The 21,815-nt window shown below is 41.5% G+C and overlaps 1 protein-coding gene across 4 annotated transcripts in view; it reads left to right on the forward strand.

Moving 5' to 3' along the window:
- The window catches only part of LOC147317521 (solute carrier family 28 member 3-like), a 43,436-nt gene extending 22,393 nt beyond the window's left edge, over positions 1-21,043 (forward strand). For 3 of the 4 annotated variants that reach the window (XM_086314548.1, XM_086314551.1, XM_086314549.1), the window contains exons 5-17: positions 7,141-7,285; positions 7,383-7,496; positions 7,733-7,810; positions 7,938-8,018; positions 8,284-8,364; positions 8,470-8,595; positions 9,366-9,490; positions 9,663-9,831; positions 9,951-10,148; positions 10,993-11,074; positions 12,945-13,043; positions 19,374-19,488; positions 19,605-21,043. In XM_086314548.1, coding sequence (XP_086170674.1) covers positions 7,141-7,285; positions 7,383-7,496; positions 7,733-7,810; positions 7,938-8,018; positions 8,284-8,364; positions 8,470-8,595; positions 9,366-9,490; positions 9,663-9,831; positions 9,951-10,148; positions 10,993-11,074; positions 12,945-13,043; positions 19,374-19,488; positions 19,605-19,722 — 1,531 coding nt within the window. In that variant the 3' untranslated portion in view covers positions 19,723-21,043. Of the gene's footprint in view, positions 1-338; positions 403-7,140; positions 7,286-7,382; positions 7,497-7,732; positions 7,811-7,937; positions 8,019-8,283; positions 8,365-8,469; positions 8,596-9,365; positions 9,491-9,662; positions 9,832-9,950; positions 10,149-10,992; positions 11,075-12,944; positions 13,044-19,373; positions 19,489-19,604 lie in introns of those variants that run through there. The other variant, XM_086314552.1, reaches the window with a different exon arrangement.
- Positions 21,044-21,815: the final 772 nt, after the last annotated feature.

Raw genomic sequence — 21,815 nt, forward strand, 5'->3', positions numbered from 1 at the left:
TAATTTTCTTTATCTTGTAGATGGTAAGCGATGATTTAAATATATATATACTGCTTTATTATTCATAACATCAATGCTTGACCTACAGTACAGCCTTTGGCTTATGTCTACAAACCATATTACATTCTTTTAAAATCCTGTTCTGTCTAGCAGCTTTTGCGATCAGAATTATGATCTGAATGCACTGTCATGTTAAAAACATAAATTCTCTGCACACTCCTCTAGTTCAGGGTTTATCTCTTTATGTCTTCATTTCTATTTGTGTCATTTCAGATATATGTGGTATACTGTATGACAATGACTAAGGCAGGACAAGCAGAAAAAAGGGGGCGGGTGAAATAAAGAAATGTACAACGTATTGCCAACTGCCACTCCCGTAAGAAAAACAAACATACTGTCACGGTGAGTTGTGTGGCTGTCAGTGACTGGACCCACGTGCAGGACTCGGAGACAAAACATTAACTTAAACGACGGCTTTATTTGCTGGAGAGTCACCTTTGGACGATACATAAACAACAACTTAAACTAACTAGACAGGAGATGCTGAAGGAAGACGACCATGGATACACACACAACAAACGTGGAGGACGCAACAACTGGCAGGGAAAAACACAGGGCTTAAATACATACTGAGGTGATTAGGGAATGTGAAACAGGAGGAGAGCACAGCTGGGACTCATCAGACATGACAAGACAAGGGGAGGCAAAACTCAACACATTGACATAGTACACAGACTTTCAAAGTAAAACAGGAAACTGAACAGACGTGGACTAAACTAGGGGATACAGTGACAGAAATCAAACCCAAGAGAATCAAAACACATCATGAAAACAAAGATAACTAATACAAACAGAAGTTTTTCTGTTTGTATTAGTCCACAGACTCAGGACCGTGACAGTACCCCCCCTCAAAGGGCTGGCGCCCGACAGCCCCAAACAAAAAAGGCACAAAGCACCAGGCCAGGGTGGGCGGAGGGGGCCCAGGACGGAGGGACAGAGACCAAACAAAAAACAAGGAGCACAAGAGACCAGAACAAACCAAAAACAGGTCAACACAAAACAAGACTATCCACGAGTCCATAGCAAAGTCCGGGAGTCGACAACACAAGAGCCGAAACAGTTCAGGGGGCCGACCATGCACACGGCAACGGCGGCGACGGGCAAACAGTTCTGGAGGCCGGCCGTGCACACGGCAACGGCGGCGACGGGCAAACAGTTCTGGAGGCCGACCACTCGGAAGGCAGTGGTGGCCACTGAGCAGATCCGGAGGGCGGCCGCGATGCCAGTGGTGGCGACGAACTCCTTCCGGAGGCCGTCCCCGAAGGCCATGATGCCAACTTAGCGGCCTGGAAAACAGCTGGCAGAGGCGAGGCGGAACAGGTCGAGCTGGCACCGACGGCGGCGTGGCAACCGCAGGACCAGACGAGGCTGGACCAGACGAGGCTGGACCAGACGAGGCTGGACCAGACGAGGCTGGACCAGACGAGGCTGGACCAGACGAAGGCGGAGCTGAAGCTGGACCAGACGAAGATGAAGACGCGGAGGCCGGACCAGGCGAAGATGATGAGGACGCGGAGGCCGGACCAGGCGAAGATGATGAGGATGCGGAGGCCAGACCAGGCGAAGATGATGAGGATGCGGAGGCCAGACCAGGCGAAGATGACGGCAGCGGGACGGCTGCGGAACCTGACGGCAGCGGGACGGCTGCGGAACCTGACGGCAGCGGGACGGCTGCAGGAGGTGATGTGGAGATGTGCTGGCTGGGTCCTCCAGGACCACCAGCAGATGTGAGGATGTGCTGGTTGGGTCCTCCAGGACCCTCAGCTAACGAGGCGTGGGGCTGGACGGGCTCCTCGCGCCCTCCAGCAGATGTGGCATGAGGCCGGACGGGCTCCTCGGGCCCTCCAGCAGACGTGGCATGAGGCCGGACGGGCTCCTCGGGCCCTCCAGCAGACGTGGCATGAGGCCGGACGGGCTCCTCGCGCCCTCCAGCAGACGTGGCATGAGGCCGGACGGGCTCCTCGGGCCCTCCAGCAGACGTGGCATGAGGCCGGACGGGCTCCTCGGGCCCTCCAGCAGACGTGGCATGAGGCCGGACGGGCTCCTCGCGCCCTCCAGCAGACGTGGCATGAGGCCGGACGGGCTCCTCGGGCCCTCCAGCAGACGTGGCATGAGGCTGGACGGGCTCCACGGGCCCTCCAGCAGCCGACACTTGAGGCTGGCTGGGTTCTCCTAAACCCCCAGCAGACGAGGCAGGTCGCTGGTTGGGTTCACCTGAACCCCCAGCTAACATGACGTGAGACTGGACGGTTGACTGAAACAGAAGTTGTAGTGGTGGTCGCGATGATGGTCGTGCTGGGTGTAGTGATGGTTGTTGAACATGCAACAGAGCGGGTAACCGACTCTCAGCAACTCCTCTCCGGGGAACAGGGACGGGTACTGGGCCTGGTCGAACCTCAGCCACCGCCACCTGAAGAACAGATACAGGGCCAGGGAAGAGCTGTGTTCTGGCTGCCGTACCCCTGGGGGCCGGTGTGGGTGCAGCAGCTAGCTGGACCGCCGCTGCTCCCACCCGAGGAGCTGAAACGGGTGCAGGAGTCAGCGGGGTCTCAGTTGCCCCCACCCAGGGAACCAGAACAGGCACAGGCCACGACCTGGCGCCCACCATCCCCGCCCGTGGAGCAGATACAGGTGCAGGGATGAACGGAGCGATAGTCTGCCTGGGAACTGGAACCGGACGCGGAGAGCAGAGCAGAGGAGCTGTAACAGTCACTGGGAAAACCAGGTTTATGGTACCAGACATGGTTCTAGAAAACCGAGACTTACGGCAGGCTGACCTTGGTAAAACCGCTATTCTTAAGTTGTCCAGGTTGACGTTAGCAGTCTTAGAAAAAACGAGTTCAGGGGCAGTCACAGGTGCTGGAGGAATTATACAAGCGGTATCTGAAGAAACTGGGTGTGAAGCAACATAAAACACAGTCTTACAAAACGCAGCCTGGGAAGTTGCACACACAGTGTCCAGGGCTACTGGCTGAAAAGCACGGCGCACAGAGTCATACAAACATGATCGTGGATCCGAAACTTTAACTTGAGCAACCACTTCTGCAGTGTTCAAACCAAGTATTTTTGCCAGCTTGGTAACAGCAGATGACACCTGGTTGGTCTTAACCTGGACAGTCACAGGACGTATAGTCTGGAAGAGTTCACAATGAGCAACACAAACAGTCTTTGAATAAGCAGACTCTAGGCTTCTGAAATTTAACTCGGGGGAGGTTATGGAAACATGAGGTTTATCATAGGAAGCCTCAGAATGAACTGGCTGGTGAGCCGCGTAAACCATGGGTGAAGCAACACCAACAACAGCCTCATGAGGTATAGCCTGCACAGCATAGATGGACTGTGGCTGGGAAATTGAACTGTCCCTGTTTAGTTTAGCAGTAAGAGAAATAGTCTTTTGAGCTGCATCTTTAATGTCCCGAGTGAGATCATGATTGTCCAAGTCAGAAAATTTCATAACAGATTCACATATATAATCTACATCTGGAAACTCACTATTAACTGATCCAAAAACAGATGGCTCGGAATCAACATAACCTGGCTGAGAATGGTAAATGGACTAGTTCTTATATAGCGCTTTTCCACTCTTCTGAGCACTCAAAGCGCTTTACACAACTTGTGCATTCACCCATTCACACCCATTCGCACAAGCACAACTGACATTCACACACATTCATACTCCGATGAATGCATCGGAGAGCAATTTCGGGTTAGTATCTTGCCCAAGGATATTTGGCATGCAGACTAGGGGGAAGCCGGGAATCGAACCACCAACCTTCCGATCAGTAGATGACCTGCTCTACCACCTGAGCTACAGCCACCCAAGAGAAGCGAAAACAGAAACCCCAGTCTTTTCAGAATGAAACCCAGAAACACCACTCTCAGTTACAGGACAAAAAACCTCTTTTGACTCTGAAATAAGGTCATCTGATTCCTGAATATTCTCAAACTTTGAAGAAACAAAAGAGGGAAGATTAGAATGCTCAGAGTCCCGAAAGACAACCTCAGAGTCAGCCACCTTGGGATCATCAGTTTCTGTCTTTGCAGGCCCTGAGTTAACAGTCAAAAAGTTAACCGACTCCGAATTCGCCGGCTCAGAGCTGGAAATTCCCAGCGTGGAAGAAGCCGGGTGACAACTGTTCTGTTCACTCACCACGTCCAGCAGTTCAGAACTGGACTCGGGTTGCGGTGAGGGACGGCGACGACGAGAACGCCGCTTTCTCTTAGAAACCGGAGCGACAGAAAAAACGGAGAGTGTCGGAGCAACAGTGACTGGTCCCTCATCCTCCGACCACATTCCTGCCAGGCATGAGGCAGGTGAGGGGTGGTCGGAACCAGACGTGAGGGAGGAAGGAGTCCGATGCTGCGACTTCAGCTGCTGCAGAGGGGCTTTAGAATGCTCCGCCTGCTGCGGCGGCATGAGAAGGCTTGCTAGCTGTGACTGAGGCAGTGTGGATGAGGAGATGAGGGTGAATTGGGCCAGCTCCCGGGCTTTGACTGCCTCCTTAGCCTGGGTCAGCGAACGGCTGAACTCCGAGGCAATAGACAGCTTGCGCAGTTGAGGATTTCTGTCAAATATGGTTTGTATTGCATTCAGCCCGACTGAGAACGTCTGCAAATCTGAGGCGTGGCTAATGCGAGTCATCAGTCCGAGGATGCGAGCAAGGTCCACCTCTCTCTCGACGTGAGCTGAGTCCGCTGGGTCCATGTTATGGTTGCGTCCTTCTGTCACGGTGAGTTGTGTGGTTGTCAGTGACTGGACCCACGTGCAGGACTCGGAGACAAAACATTAACTTAAACGACGGCTTTATTTGCTGGAGAGTCACCTTTGGACGATACATAAACAACAACTTAAACTAACTAGACAGAAGATGCTGAAGGAAGACGACCATGGATACACACACAACAAACGTGGAGGACGCAACAACTGGCAGGGAAAAACACAGGGCTTAAATACATACTGAGGTGATTAGGGAATGTGAAACAGGAGGAGAGCACAGCTGGAACTCATCAGACATGACAAGTCAAGGGGAGGCAAAACTCAACACATTGACATAGTACACAGACTTTCAAAGTAAAACAGGAAACTGAACAGACGTGGGGATACAGTGACAGAAATCAAACCCAAGAGAATCAAAACACATCATGAAAACAAAGATAACTAATACAAACAGAAAAACACTGAGTCCACATACTCAGGACCGTGACACATACAACACCAGGTGTGTGAGTGTGAGGGAGAGAAAGAGAGTGTGTTTTTGTCACGAAATGTACTTGATAATGAAGGTGAGAAGCTTCAATAATGCCCCCCAGGAGCCAGAGGCAGACAGAGATGGATCCAGGAAAAACCGGGCCATCTGCAGCCCCAAGAACGCTGAAGACCTGGGGCCAAACTTGTCAGCTATATCTGAGCACCCATCTCAGCAAGAGTAGGAGGGAGACCCGATGGTGCACCAATGGCCAATGGCTGGGAGTCCCAGGGGTGATGGGTAGCCAATGCCGCTAGAGGCCGGCCAACCCGGTGCAAGTCAAGATCAGGGTACCCCCACCACCACCCACCAACCCACCCCCGCTTTTCTTTATTAAACCTTGTAACACTGACCTATGAATCTTTCAAGGACCTAAAAAAAAAAAAACCCCACTTAACTTCAACATAGATTGTAAGCTGCATCTAAACTGTATGCTTTCTTACTAGCAGCTTGTCACAAGAACACATCATTTGTTCTCAATGTAAATACAGTATGTGCGGAAGAGTTTAGAAGAGAGATACAACTGTGAGTGTCTACAGCCATCTGTAAAATATGGGTTTGGGCCACATTTCAGCTGGTGGTGTTGGGGATCCTGTCAAAATAACATTATGAAGTCAGAAAAGTATGATCAGATTCTGATCAACCAATCAACACCATCTGGAAAGTATCTGATTGGCAACAGCTTCATTTTTCAGCATGATAATGATGACAAACACACTGCTGATGCAGTAAAAGCATACCTGGATAGAAAAACACACAGTGGAACATAATCAGCTAAGGATTAGCATCCCTAGAGCCTGGACATTAACATTATTGAAGCAGTGTGGGATCATCTTGACAGAGAACAGAACAAAAGGCAGCGTGTCTGTGAAGGTTCTCAGTCATCGTAGTCAAAGGAGCTTGCAAAGAAAAGCGTCTGGACTTCTTTAAGTTGCTTGAAGACGTTTCACCTCTCATCCGAGAAGCTTCTTCAGTTCTAAGGTCAAATGGCAGAGAGTCCCAGATATAAACCTAGTGGGAGTGACCCCCCACAGAGGGACAAAAGGACCCCCTGATGATCCTCTAATCGCCTGAGCCAAGGTGGGAAACTGGGCGTGGGTCCCAATCAGCCAGAGTTTCGGGTGTGTTCATTGTGAAACCTGGCCCCACCTTATCATGCGAATTCATCTGACCTCAAGAATTCATCTGACCTCAGGAATTCATCTGACCTCAGGAATTCGCATGATAAGGTGGGGCCAGGTTTCACAATGAACACACCCGAAACTCTGGCTGATTGGGACCCACGCCCAGTTTCCCACCTTGGCTCAGGCGTCATCAGGGGGTCCTTTTGTCCCTCTGTGGGGGGTCACTCCCACTAGGTTTATATCTAGTGGGAGTGTATCTAGCTCCTTTGACAACAAAAGGCAGCCAACATCCAAAGATTAGCTTTGAACGTCCTTCGGGAAGCCTGGAGAACTATTCCTTAAGAGTACTTAAAAGAAATGACAAGAAGGCCTGCCAAAGAGTTCAGGTGGAAGAATACAGGTGGTCAGACCAGATATTGACTGTTAACTCTGGTTTTGCCTTATGTACAGTATTTTTATTTATGTTTGCACATTCTAGTAAATCACTGCACCCATTTCCAGATTTCCTAGAAAAACGTAAAGAAATGAGAGTTGGTTCAAGATTTTGCACAATAGTGTATTTGTTCTGTTTCTAAGCTGACACAAATTTAGGTATATAACAGTATTATACACATAACGTGGAATACACACTGCATACTATAGTGTTTGTACAGAGTCTGTGTGTTCTTCTCTCTGAATTCCTCCACTTCCCCTCTTTCTTTCTCTTTCAGGATAATATATATGTCAGTGCTCGTAGCCGTGGTGTGCTGGCTTGCTCTGGACACGGCCCAGCGGGGGACTAGACAGCTGGTATCTTTCTTCGGCTTGCTGCTGTTCGTCTTCTTAACACTCCTGTTCTCCAAACACCCCTTCAGGGTAAAAGACGGACATACATGCTTACAAATGCATAAATGCACAAATTCACACACGTATTTTTGCACATAGACAAATGTATTTTTCATGTGTGTTGCAGTGGTCTTGGCAAACGCTGGTTTTTGGGACTGGGCTGCAGTTTATCTTTGGCCTTCTCATTCTCAGGACCACTTTTGGTTTAGGTGCACTGCGGTGGCTTGGAAACAAAGCAGAGGTGTACACACAAATATATTTAAACACACACACATCCTTTTTTTAGTGGCTTGTATGGTTGCTTTTGGTAAATTTGCAGATGTAGCAATCACTGCTTTTCTAAAACAAATGTTCCTCCTGCATATATTTGACATTTAATCTTAAGATGATGGAAACACTACATTTAAAATGTAAAAAAAAAATCATCTGTTACAATTTTCTTTTTTCTGTTGCTGAAAACTGAACATCTCTATGCAGGCGTTTATGTCCTTCACAGATACCGGATCAAAGTTTGTGTTTGGTGAAAGTTACACGGACCACTTCCTTGCCTTTAAGGTATGACGATCCAGTGAAACCGCACATGTGACTAAATGTGTTTAAAGGACAATCTAGTTTTTAATATCAAGGTATAAACATAACTAGAAGCATTACAAATATTTTGCTGATTGTGGACTCTCTGCAGGTGATGCCAATACTTGTATTTTTAAGCTCTGTCATCTCCATGCTCTACTACATTGGCTTCATGGCCTGGCTCATTTGTAAGGTGAGAATGGAGGAGAGCACAGACACAAAAAGACATGCTGTATAAGGAGTCAGATGAATTGTTTCAAAGCATTATTTTAGAAATAAGACTGTTGACTGTTATAGTAACAGACAGCACGGAATGAGAATGTATATTAATAATAATAATGATAATGATAGTGTTATATTTATCACATTATTATTATTATTATTGTTATTATTATTATTATTATTATTATTATTACAGTTTTCCCCTGTTTTACATTCCATCACTGATTTTTCCCCAGATTGGATTCATAATGCAGGTTACCATGGGAACATCTCCAGCAGAATCAATGGCTGCAGCTGGAAATATATTCCTTGGATTTGTAAGCAACTGTAACCATTTACAATAGTACACTAATATCAACTGTATTGATCAACTAATCTCAGTTGACTCCATTGTCTGTCCTCATCGTCATCTCTCTCATCAGGCCAACTCACCTCTCCTGATTCGTCCATATATCAGTGAGCTAACTCTCTCAGAGATCCATGCTGTGATGACAGGAGGTTTTGCCAGCATCTCTGGTACCGTTTTGGGAGCCTACATCTCCTTTGGGGTGAGGAAGAGGATGTGCTGAAAGGATGGGATGTGGATTTGAAGAAGTGTTGAGATTGTCAGAGTTAGGCATATTTGGAAAGTGTTTAGGCACCCAAACTTGTCCTGTGTGCGCTTGATTAAAATTTTATTCTCGTGAATAAACTAACAAAAACAAATAAAAATACAAATAAAGGGAATAAGGGCAGACACAAGGCAAATTCATGTCAAGTCTGAATAATTAAATGGGAATTGGGAAAGTGCTAAACTACAAGCAATGAAAAGTATACACAGGGAACGCAGCAGGAAAATACAAGAGTGATTGACAAGATTTTAAAAAAAATTGGCTATAAGAAGTTCAAAGACAACCTCACATGTGATAACTGGACAGCAGTTTAACAAGAAGTTTAACGAACTGGAAAGTAATACGTGAGTATTTTCAGAAATAAAACAGAAAACTTAAATCAAGACACAATTTCTATCTTCTCAACCTTTTCTATTGACCTGGGCAGCTTAAATTTTGCAATGCAGTGGGCAGAGTTTACCCCAACATCAAAAAAACCATCCAAAGTTATGCTCTCTATCTCGACCAGGTCTCTCTCTCAAAAGAGATTCATCTTCATGGCTGAATAAAGGTCACATTTGTTGTAATTATTAATGCTCAATTTCAAAGAGCAGGATGCAAAAAATAGAGTAATTTCTCATTTCATTTAAGGCTTGTGACTGAATTTGACAATTTGATAAAAAGAAAATGAAAAATTAATCTCTGCCATTTGTTGCCTTTCCTTTGAGGTTGATGCAACGCACTTGTTGACAGCAACAGTAATGTCTGCTCCAGCTTCCCTGGCCATTGCTAAGATGTTCTGGCCTGAAACTATAGTTTCAAGGTCCAATCGACCAGTCAAAATGGACAAGGGGTGGGTAGGAGTGATCACAGTAAACACACAGATAACTACACCATACAACATCTATTGTCTACTTGATTCAAATGGTTACAATGGTTTTCTACAGTTCAATCTTTAAATTCACTCTGTTTAAATTATTTCGCTGTTGCTTCATCCTGTCACTTCTTTCTGACTTCTTCGTCAGTGAAAGCAAGAATTTGTTGGAGGCGGCATCCCTTGGTGCATCTCGTGCAATCGCACTAGTGGCCAGCGTTTTAGCCAACATCATTGCCTTCATGGCCCTGCTGTCCTTTTTTGATGCTGTCCTCTCCTGGCTGGGAGGGATGTTCGACTGTCCACAGCTCAGCTTCTCAGTGAATATACACAAACACATACACCAACCCTCCAAAATAAACTTTATATAAATATAATAAAACACAGCTTGATGTGACTATTTTTCTATTGTTTCTGCTTCTTTGTGTCCCTTGTTTAGCTCATCTGCTCCTACGTGTTCATGCCTCTCTCCTTCATGATGGGTGTTTCCTTTGAGGACAGTTTCATTGTTGCTGAACTGATGGGCATTAAGACATTCCTTAGTGAGTTTGTGGCCTTTCAGAAGCTGTCAGAGTTGATAAACCGGAGGAAGGCAGGGGGGCCAGAATATGTGAACAATGTGAAGCAATACATTTCTGTAAGTTTTATTCATGTTCTCACTATTTCTCTTCTAATTTTTAGTTCTTTCCCTATCTGGTTTGCTCAGTATGATTAGTCACTGTTCACAAAACAGTGAATCAGTCATCTGTCATCACGATGCCACACAAAGTCAGCAGAACTTCACAGATATCAGTCTATCCAGTTAGGAAGGATAAACAACTGTGGATTCCATTAAAAAAACATTTAAAAAAAACAGGAAGTGAGAGCTATAACTAAACAGGGAAATAAAAAACATACAAGAAAAACTGTTTTGTCCTTGTCCTCGAGGACAAAGACAACATCGCATTGAGACAAAAAATAATGCTCCGTGTCTCCCAGTCACGGCCCGTGCGCCATCAGTGCAGATGCCAACATATCTGTCCCACACGAGTCCATGAATGTGTCCAGCTTTGAAATATATCTACTGCAGTTGTCCTTCTGTTTACAGAACAGTATCAGACCATTCATCACTTTCCATATGACTGTCTCCAGCTATGCTAGTCACTTGGCCAGTATCCACAGATACACGTTGTTGTTGAACAATCACCTGTGCAGTCACTGGCAAATGCAGATATGAGCTGATTGGTGGTATTCGATGCGTTTCGATGCTGCACTGAATGCTTGGAGACAACTTCGACAGTCAGGTGTCAGTCAATTGGGCAAGTGACGCCTGTGAATTTTCCCAGCGCAATTTTTTTGCTGAACACCAGAGGGTGGTATATACACATTTATTTACATCAAACTGTATTAGTGCAAATGTAGGCTTTTGGAATTCATGACACCCCCCCGCATACCTACAACTTCATGCGTTTTCTTTACTAGATTTATTTGCTCTGTTCCAGGTCCATTCTGAAGCCATTGCAACATACGCTTTGTGTGGATTTTCCAGCGTTGCTTCACTGGGGATGTCCATTGGAGCGCTGTGTGAGTGACACCTGTTACGAAAGCTGAGGAGAAAAAAAAAATAGAAAAACATTCAACTTCATGATGTTGGAAAAATTCTGAACTATATTGTAGCACACTATTTTTTGATAGTATCTCCACCACATGAACAGACTGGGGGGTGGGATGGAGGGGGTGTCCTTGATGTTTTTGGTTGGCACAACAAGGAACCCATCTGTCACATTTAAGGCAAGTTACAGTGTGTGGGCTGAATGGGCTTGTAGCTGCCAAATTCCCCTAACTCTCAAATAGACAGAAAATTATCAAAAGTTTAAACAAACGCATTTATAACTATTATTATATAAAGTAATGGGACAAGTCTAATTTGTGTGCTTGTTTTCAGTCAAAGAACAGACCGTGACTATGAAAAAATGATTACTTTAAATTAAGAAAAAACTCCACATTCATCATTTTGATGAAGTGTAGCGAAGAAGTTACAAAGATGAACAATCATGCATTTCAACGGTCCTGACATTTACAATGACAAGGCCAAACCTGATAAATGCACTTTTAAAAACATCTTCACAATTTCTTCTCCAGACACAGCTCAGGGATCCTTCAAGTATTAAAGGACTGAAAATAAGCAAAAAGTCTTGATTATAGAAGGGTAAGAAGAAAAAAACTGTCAATTTTAACTTTTCATGTCATTCTGCTGTTGTGCTCAAATGTAACAGGACAGTCTAATATAATAGTAACTTGTCCTTGGTCTACAAAGGACAAGTCTGAGGTTTGGAAGCCATGGGCATCACCAGAGAATAGATTTTCTGATGCTTTGCTGGTCCTGTGTTCAGCTGTTTGTTTGTGGGTCTTCCAGTCTGTAGTTTGATCAGGTGACTGTCTCGGTGCTTGTAGCACTCCTGAAGCTCCTGGTTTGCTTTCACAGTATGTCTGGACTACTTGAACAGTCAATTTTATTATATTCATCTGAATCTGACCGCTGAGTTTAGCTCTATACGTGGGGCGATCGTGGCTCAAGAGTTGGGAGTTTGCCTTGCAATCGGAAGGTTGCCGGTTCGAGCCCCGGCTCGGACAGTCTCAGTCATTGTGTCCTTGGGCAAGACACTTCACCCGTTGCCTACTGGTGGTGGTCAGAGGGCCCAGTGGCGCCAGTATCCAGCAGCCTCGCCTCTGTCAGTGCGCCCCAGGGTGGCTGTGGCTACAATGTAGCTTGCCATCACCAGTGTGTGAATGACCGAATGTGTAAAGCGCTTTGGGGTCCTTAGGGACTAGTAAAGCGCTATACAAATACAGGCCATTTACCAGGCCATTTTTATATGTGTCAGAATTGCTTCTTTCTCCTATCAAATCCTCAATAAGCACAGGTGAAACTCAGCTGCATCAATCTGCTACCGTTTGTTTCTCAATAACCTCCCACCGCCTTCCTTCAGGTAAAAGTTGCCCACCACCTGTAAGGTTGGCTGAGTGATGTTGAGGGGTTTTTCTTTACAATAGGATCGTGTGATTCACCACTGTTGTCTTACCTGAATGTCCTTATCTTTTTATGTTGCACAGCTCACCTGTGTGATCCTTTTCCCAGAATGTTCCCACTATCTGTCTTATGGAAATAGCTGTTTTGTTGCCTATTTCACCCCCACTGAGAGCTTCTTCCCTCACACCTGTCCATGAAACAGCTTTTTAGGGAATAGTCCAATTACATTTGCACCTTGTATAAAACTGCCTTTAATTCCTCTAATCATTTTAACCCGCTGAACTACAGCTGAAGGTCTGAATTTCCATTTCACACTGATTGCTGGTTCAAACATACTGTAGAAGCACAGAGCCAAAGTTATAAACAAAATGTCCCTATGAAATTTAAACACCTAACTGTACGGCATAATTGTTCTTTCCCCAGCTGCCATGGCTCCAGACAGACGATCTGATTTCTCCAGCTGTGGCCTCAGAGCTCTGATTGCAGGCAGCATCTCTTGCTTCATGACAGCTTGTATCGCAGGTAACATCTGTTCTTCAGCCAGGCTTGATGTTCTCGGTAATAAAGTATTATGTTTGATATATTTCCTCATCAAGTACAAATATCTTTATTGGATCAAACAACTACTTCTACAGAAAGTGTGCATTAAATTTTCAGCAACTGTATATTAACCTTGTATACTGACATTGTTCTTAGTTCAAAAACATTTATTTTAGCTTTTACAACTGCAGAGTTTTAAGCACATTTTTAAATTTACTATTTAAAAATCAGTTCAAATCCAGCTTTTTAGTAAGTACCTGAGAGTTTGAGGGTTAAATAATACAATTAAGCATTATACTAACACTATATTTACTTACTTGGCATGTAATAATTTATCTTTATCTGTAAAATATTCCTTAATTAAGATTTAGTCATTATTCATTGTTAACTATTCAGGAATCAGTCACCTTAGTGTCAAATGTTTCTTTATATCCTACATGAAAATAGGCTATACAGGGAGTGCAGAATTATTAGGCAAATGAGTATTTTGTCCACATCATCCTCTTCATGCATGTTGTCTTACTCCAAGCTGTATAGGCTCAAAAGCCTACTACCAGTTAAGCATATTAGGTGATGTGCATCTCTGTAATGAGAAGGGGTGTGGTCTAATGACATCAACACCCTATATCAGGTGTGCATAATTATTAGCAACTTCCTTTCCTTTGGCAAAATGGGTCAAAAGAAGGACTTGACAGGCTCAGAAAAGTCAAAAATAGTGAGATATCTTGCAGAGGGATGCAGCAGTCTCAAAATTGCAAAGCTTCTGAAGCGTGATCATCGAACAATCAAGCGTTTCATTCAAAATAGTCAACAGGGTCGCAAGAAGCGTGTGGAAAAACCAAGGCGCAAAATAACTGCCCATGAACTGAGAAAAGTCAAGCGTGCAGCTGCCAAGATGCCACTTGCCACCAGTTTGGCCATATTTCAGAGCTGCAACATCACTGGAGTGCCCAAAAGCACAAGGTGTGCAATACTCAGAGACATGGCCAAGGTAAGAAAGGCTGAAAGACGACCACCACTGAACAAGACACACAAGCTGAAACGTCAAGACTGGGCCAAGAAATATCTCAAGACTGGTTTTTCTAAGGTTTTATGGACTGATGAAATGAGAGTGAGTCTTGATGGGCCAGATGGATGGGCCCGTGGCTGGATTGGTAAAGGGCAGAGAGCTCCAGTCCGACTCAGACGCCAGCAAGGTGGAGGTGGAGTACTGGTTTGGGCTGGTATCATCAAAGATGAGCTTGTGGGGCCTTTTCGGGTTGAGGATGGAGTCAAGCTCAACTCCCAGTCCTACTGCCAGTTTCTGGAAGACACCTTCTTCAAGCAGTGGTACAGGAAGAAGTCTGCATCCTTCAAGAAAAACATGATTTTCATGCAGGACAATGCTCCATCACACGCGTCCAAGTACTCCACAGCGTGGCTGGCAAGAAAGGGTATAAAAGAAAAAAAACTAATGACATGGCCTCCTTGTTCACCTGATCTGAACCCCATTGAGAACCTGTGGTCCATCATCAAATGTGAGATTTACAAGGAGGGAAAACAGTACACCTCTCTGAACAGTGTCTGGGAGGCTGTGGTTGCTGCTGCACGCAATGTTGATGGTGAACAGATCAAAACACTGACAGAATCCATGGATGGCAGGCTTTTGAGTGTCCTTGCAAAGAAAGGTGGCTATATTGGTCGCTGATTTGTTTTTGTTTTGTTTTTGAATGTCAGAAATGTATATTTGTGAATGTGGAGATGTTATATTGGTTTCACTGGTAAAAATAAATAATTGAAATGGGTATATATTTGTTTTTTGTTAAGTTGCCTAATAATTCTGCACAGTAATAGTCACCTGCACACACAGATATCCCCCTAAAATAGCTAAAACTAAAAACAAACTAAAAACTACTTCCAAAAACATTCAGCTTTGATATTAATGAGTTTTTTGGGTTCATTGAGAACATGGTTGTTGTTCAATAATAAAATTATTCCTCAAAAATACAACTTGCCTAATAATTCTGCACTCCCTGTAGTTCAATGGGTGAAATATGTCATTACATACTACATAATACTGACAATTCATTCATTCATTTTCATTCATTCATTCATTTATTTGTTCATTTCCAGGCACAACAAATACCTATATTGAACATAAAATGCACAAAACAAAAAACAAAAATTGCCTGAAAAAGGAGTGGGACGAAGAAAACTTATTAAATCCCACCCCTATACTCACTCATCAACAAAAAAACAAAAAAACAAAACAAAACAATATACTTCCCGCAGCTACGCCCATTATTGCATACAGTCCCATCAACAGCCCCGGGCGCATACAAGCATCTAAACTGCAGCTCGCAAGCAACAATTAGAGCCTTCATAACTGAATACAGAATATATAAATTATAAATTACATTACCACAGGTAACAGGCAGTAATAACTACAAGTAACAAACACACACATACACACATACATATACATACATATATATCTACACACACATGTACATATATGTACATACATACGCACAGTCTTTTTTTTTTTTTTCTTTTTTTTTTGAATCCATACCAGCAATGGTAAGAGAACAGACATTACAGAGCACACTAAAAAACCATCATTGAGTATACTGTGACCAGACCAACTGTTTGTAGAGAAATTTAAATCTATGAATATTTTTGCATTGTTTCAATTGTAAACTCAGACTGTTCCAGATTTTCACACCACATACAGACACACAAAAGCCTTTACGGGTTGTTCGAGTTCTGGGTAATTTGAATTCTCCAAATCCTCTAACATTATAAACCTTTTCTCGAATTTCAAATCTAGTTTGTAAATTTGCCGGTAAAAGTTTAGTAAAAGCTTTATACAAAATTATGGATGTATTGTAATTAACCAGATCCTGGAATTTAAGTAACTTTGCCTGAAGAAAGAATTTGTGAGTATGATCTAGATAACCAGCCTTGTGAATTATACGCAGTGCTCGTTTCTGTACTGTGACTAATGGATTAGTTGTATTTTTATATGTGTTTCCCCACACTTCCACACAATATGTAAGATATGGAAGAACCAGGGTACAGTACAGAGTACGAAGTGCATCTTTATCAAGGAATTGTTTCACTTTGTTCAAAACTGCGAGGCTTCTGGAAATTTTGGTTTTTATGTGTCTGACGTGGGGTTTCCATGAAATTTTGTTATCAATTACGACTCCCAAAAATTTGTTTTCACTCACATTATCAATTGGTACACCTTCAATGATAATTGGTAATTCTATATTATATTTAAAATTACCAAAAAACATTGCTTTAGTTTTATTTATATTTAATGATAATTTATTTATGTCCATCCATTTTTTTATTAATTGTAGCTCCCTGTTTACAGTCATTACAAGATGAGTATAATCATCGCTACTGAAAAATATGTTGGTGTCATCTGCGAACAGTATGAGTTTAAGTACTTGAGAAACATCAAAAATATCATTTATGTATACATTGAAAAGTTTTGGTCCCAACACTGACCCTTGGGGAACACCACATGTAATACCAAGTTTCTCTGAATGGTAATGCCCTATGCTAACATATTGTTCCCGACCTGTTAGGTAACTTTTTAACCAGTTACCAGCTTTCCCTCGAATACCATATCTTTCCAATTTATCCAATAAAATTGAGTGATTAATTGTGTCGAAGGCCTTTTTGAGATCAACAAAAATACCAACTGCATATTTATTTTTGTCCAGTGCATCAGTAATTTCTTCTACTGCCTCAATTATCGCCATTGAAGTGGTTCTTTGTGTTCTGAAACCATACTGACCAACATTTATTATTTGATGTTTTTCAAGGAATTTTTGTAATCTTGAATTAAAAAGTTTTTCTAGAATTTTTGAGAATTGAGGCAGTAGAGAAATAGGCCTATAATTGGTAAAACTATGTTTGTCATTACTTTTATATAGTGGTATTACTTTCGCAATTTTCATTTTTTTTGGAAAACAACCGGACTGAAATGATAAATTACAGATATATGTTAAGGGACTAGCAATATTCAGAATAACCTGTTTAACTACAGACATATTTATGTCGTGATAATCCATTGAAGACTTAATTTTACATTCTAATGTGATATTTATTACTTCTTGCTCATTTGTAGCTGAGAGGAACAGTGAAAAGGGATTTGATTTTATATTACTGATATTTTCATTTTTATGACACGGGATGTCTGCTGCTAGTTCAGGGCCAACATTTATGAAGAATTTATTGAACCCATCGACAATATTACTCATGTTGTGATTTTCACCATTTGCATCAGTAAAATATTCAGGATATGATGTTCCAGAAGCTCCTTGTTTAATTAAGTTGTTTAACACATCCCAAGTTCCTTTTATATTGTTTTTATTTTCATATAATCTTCTTCTATAATAAAGTTGTTTGCTCGTTCTTATAATATCAGTCAATTTATTTCTATATGCTTTATATCTTTGTTCCACTTCTTTTGTTTTTACTTTGATAAACTGTTTATACAGATTGTTTTTCTTTTTGCAAGCATTAATAATTCCTTTTGTGAGCCAAGGACTTTTTATCTTTTTTTTCTTTGTCATGTGTTCGTTTACAGGACAATGTTTATTGTACCATATAGTAAAAATATCTAGAAAATTATCATAAGCCTTGTCCACATCTGACTCTTCATACACCGAACTCCAATCTTGTTGTGCTAAATCGAAATTGAAGGCATGAATTGCTTCTTCATTTATTGTTCGCTTTGCTATCATGATCTTGGTATCTATTTTTTTAAAATCACAGTCACACAAAGTAAAAACTGGTAAGTGGTCAGTTATATCACAGACAAGCAGGCCACTATTAATTTGGAAATCCATGACATTAGTAAAAATGTTGTCAATAATAGTGGCGCTATGTGATGTTATTCTGCTTGGCTTTGTTATTGTTGGATATAGTGATAAGCTGTACATCGTGTCAGTAAAATCATCAATGGCTTTTAACCTTGTTGGATTTAGCAAATCAATATTAAAGTCACCACAGATAAATAGTAATTTTTGGTTCACCGAAGCAAACGTTTTTTCTATCCATTCATTAAAAGTGTCAATACTTGAACTGGGTGTCCGATATATACAACTTATTATAACATTTCTCTTTTTTTCATTCATGATCTCAATAGTCAAACATTCCAAAATTCCATCAATAGCCATAGACATAGTTGTTACAACATTATATTTTATAGAGTTATGAACATATATAGCAACCCCGCCGCCCGCCTTATTTAATCTATTCATGTATTTTAAATCATATCCATTCAAACAAAAATCTATTCCTTTATCGACATTGAACCAAGTTTCAGTGATGGCTATAATACTAAAGGGGCGAGAAAATTGTTGCAAATAGTCCTTAATGAAATCAAAATTAGAGTACATACTTCTGCTGTTAAAGTGAATTAATGAGAGCTTCCCGTCTAGGTTAATTTCTTTTTCATATTGTTCCTGAGTGAAATAATTACAATTTTTAACAAAAGTAGAGAGAAAGTTACTTCCAGAATCTATTTCTGGATCTATTATATTATGCTCCTTATATTCACAATCTAGATCAATTACTTTCTGTTGAAGAATTAATTTCAACATGTCCATGTCATTTCCTGGTGTAATTAGAGATGTTGGTGTATTTATCATTTGATTGTCATTAGAGTTATATATTACCTCGATACATTAGTGTCAGTTGTACTTGTCCAGATCCTCCATGTTCCTCACTATCAGTACTTTTGCCTCTTCTGGTGTCCCGTTTAGCTTAATGAAAATCTTACAGTTTGTTACCCATGTATGTTGTATTTTACCATTCTTCTTCAGTTGCCTTGCCTTCCTCGCGATGTCTGCGTTTTTTCGTGTCAGATGCTCATTAATGAAAACATCCGTGCCTTTCAGTTTGCGTCCTTGTTTCAGCACTGCGACCTTGTTCTTCCGATTGACAAATCTCATAACGACGGCCGGCGGTCTGTCACAATACACAACAAGAAACATTTATTGATAGTACACTAAAATATACACTTTGCAAAAATGTACATTTTAAAGTACTTTTGATCAATCTTCAACATTTCTGCGTACAATTTAATAAGTACTTTCAATTTATCTTCATCTGCATCTTTATGTGCATTTTTATACAGTGATCTGGCATAACAGAATTATTTTTAAAATGTAACATTTTGAGCTACATTGAATTGATTCCTAAATCTTTAAATCTTCCAAATGTATCTGTTTGGCATATTTTATAAAAGCAAATAATAAACCTACATACATAACATTTAAAACCACAACTCGGATTTTTGTTTTGTTTTAGGTATGTTGTACATCCCTGATTCTGAGTGCCCACATTTGCTGAGTGTAGAGTTCAACAACACCAGCATGACCAACAGCTCACAGATGCACGCCTGCTGCACAGAGCTGTATAACAGGTGTGTGTGTGTGTTTATTACTGTTTATTACTGTTGCCCAGTTAAAACGATATTACAACTCACTCATCTGACCAAGTGGACATTTTCTCATGCATGTGTGTGTGTTTCATTTGCAGTGTGACAGTGTATGAGCCATGGCACGTGACAACAGGGGACGGATTCAGTCAGAGCAGTCTGCTGGGCTGCTGCACGCTCACGCCGTCTGAACTTTTCAACTGCAGCCTTATGCTGTAAATCACACACTCCAGTGCTACAGAGATGTGCTGTTTACAGGTTAAATCCTTTTTAGGGTGTTTTCCTTTTTTTAAGTTAAGTTTTCTTTCACAAAAAAAACTTAAAAATGAAACATGCCAAAAACGTCCTTTTACCCACACTTTTTGCATTGTTTTATAATGATAGTTTAAAATATAGTGGCTTTTTTGTCATATATCCTTTTCTTACTTCTATTACTATATAGTTTGAAAATAATACATTTGCACTTTAATATTTCTTTTTTTTTTTTTTAACTTTTATTTTGTTTCTACGTTGTAGCAATCATTATGTAAACAATCATTTCAAACTGCTCTGATGTGATTGATATTTTCTATGTCTGTACATGTGTTTCTAAAGCTTGTCAGTTTCTAAATAGTGCAAAAATCTCATGGTACAAAAAACTATATCAGAGTCATTTCCAGCACAAAAATGAGAAAAACTTGCAAAACCTGCTTAATTACAAGCTTGACAGAGAGGATCTAACCTATAACAACTTGATCCTGCCTTGCCTGGAGTGGTGAACTTTTCAGTAATGGCACACTGATTAGCCACTAGATGTCACTGGTGTCTTTTGGTTCCTGTTTAGCAACCTAAACGCTGGATATATCAGGTCATTATGTAGGCACACTGGTTTGACTGGCAGATTGTCCAAGAATCTGGCTCATTACAGCTTTACTGAATTGCTAAAGCACTAAATCCCACTCTGAGAGGCACATGGTCATATTTATTTTTTGTAATGCTCTCTTAATAATACCTATTTTCACAGTGAGAGACTTCCAATGCCTTCCAATTAAACACAAGTAAAACAACCATCTCAGTACTTACACTCAGTTCCTCAAAACTGTTAAAACCAATACAATACAATACATATATGCACCCATTTTCAGCAGATTCTCTATGGCTTCTATAACCAGGACATTGAGACCAGGAGACTCTTCTGTTCTCCCAACAACAACAGGTTCTCATTATTGACAAAGTCCTTTAAAAACACATTTCTTGAACACATAAACATAGATGCAAAATTTGAAGGAATCAGCGGGAATTGGCATGTTCCCAAGCAACACTTTGTCCTATTTGAGCAGGAAACACGTCAAAGCCTGGTGTCTGGTCTCAAGGTGCACAAAGACTTGTAACTTTGGCTAACCAGGAATGTTTAAAGTTACTGGATTTTCATTAATTAACTCTGGATCTTTTTTGCTGTAATGTATTTTTTCACTCCGTGCGTTCAAGATTGCCTCTGGCATTTGCATACTGTAAACATGTTTGCCTATATCTTTGTAATAAAGTGCTTTTTATTCATTCATTCACAGTTAGCTGGAAAATCTGTACGTCAAATCTGTTTTTGATCTAGCTGGTAGTCATATCCCAGTAGAGTTTTTACCCTCTCTGTCTGTATGATCAGAAAACAACGTTGGATTTTTTTAGCAAAGATAAAAAATGTTGAGTTAAATATGATCTTGCCAGAAGTCGCATTCGAAGTGAGTGTAATCTGAAAATGTGATTCTGAACTTTACGGTTTTGAGAAAAACGATGGGGGATTTCAGGAAATGTGAAACAGAACAAAGAGGAAGGTATCATGGCTGTACATTTACAACATCTGCATGTGTGAGATGAGCATGCAATTATGGAGATCACAAATGACAGTCTCTTCATTAATTCCAGCACAAGCAAAAGGTCAGATGGCTCCCTTCTCGGTGGGCAGGAGGTGTGTTCACATGTGCGAATTTCACACACCCACAAAGAGGGAACATTGAACTCAGCCATGAGACACTGACACATAGGGCATGTTTAGGCTCCATCTTAACATTTGCACCTCTAAAAAAAAAGAAAACATGCATCGTTCATTTTGTCTTCATTTTCAGGGAAATCGGTGTGTTTAAAACAACGAGCCGTTTAGTTTAGACGACTTTTCTGCATCTGTAATATATAACAAAAGGAGACAATTTACATTTTTCCTTGTTAACTAATTATAGGAATAATCTCACCAATTTAATAACATTTTTCTTTGGCACACCATGACCAGCTATGTTTAGCTGAGTTTACTGTCACTGGTCAAAGAAATGCATGTTAAAAAA

The sequence above is a fragment of the Aulonocara sp. 'chitande type north' Nkhata Bay genome, linkage group LG12 (assembly GCF_057382095.1).
Source record: "Aulonocara sp. 'chitande type north' Nkhata Bay isolate Kocher_YH1m ecotype deep benthic linkage group LG12, A_spYH_male_GT1.1, whole genome shotgun sequence".
Lineage (NCBI taxonomy): Eukaryota > Metazoa > Chordata > Actinopteri > Cichliformes > Cichlidae > Aulonocara > Aulonocara sp. 'chitande type north' Nkhata Bay.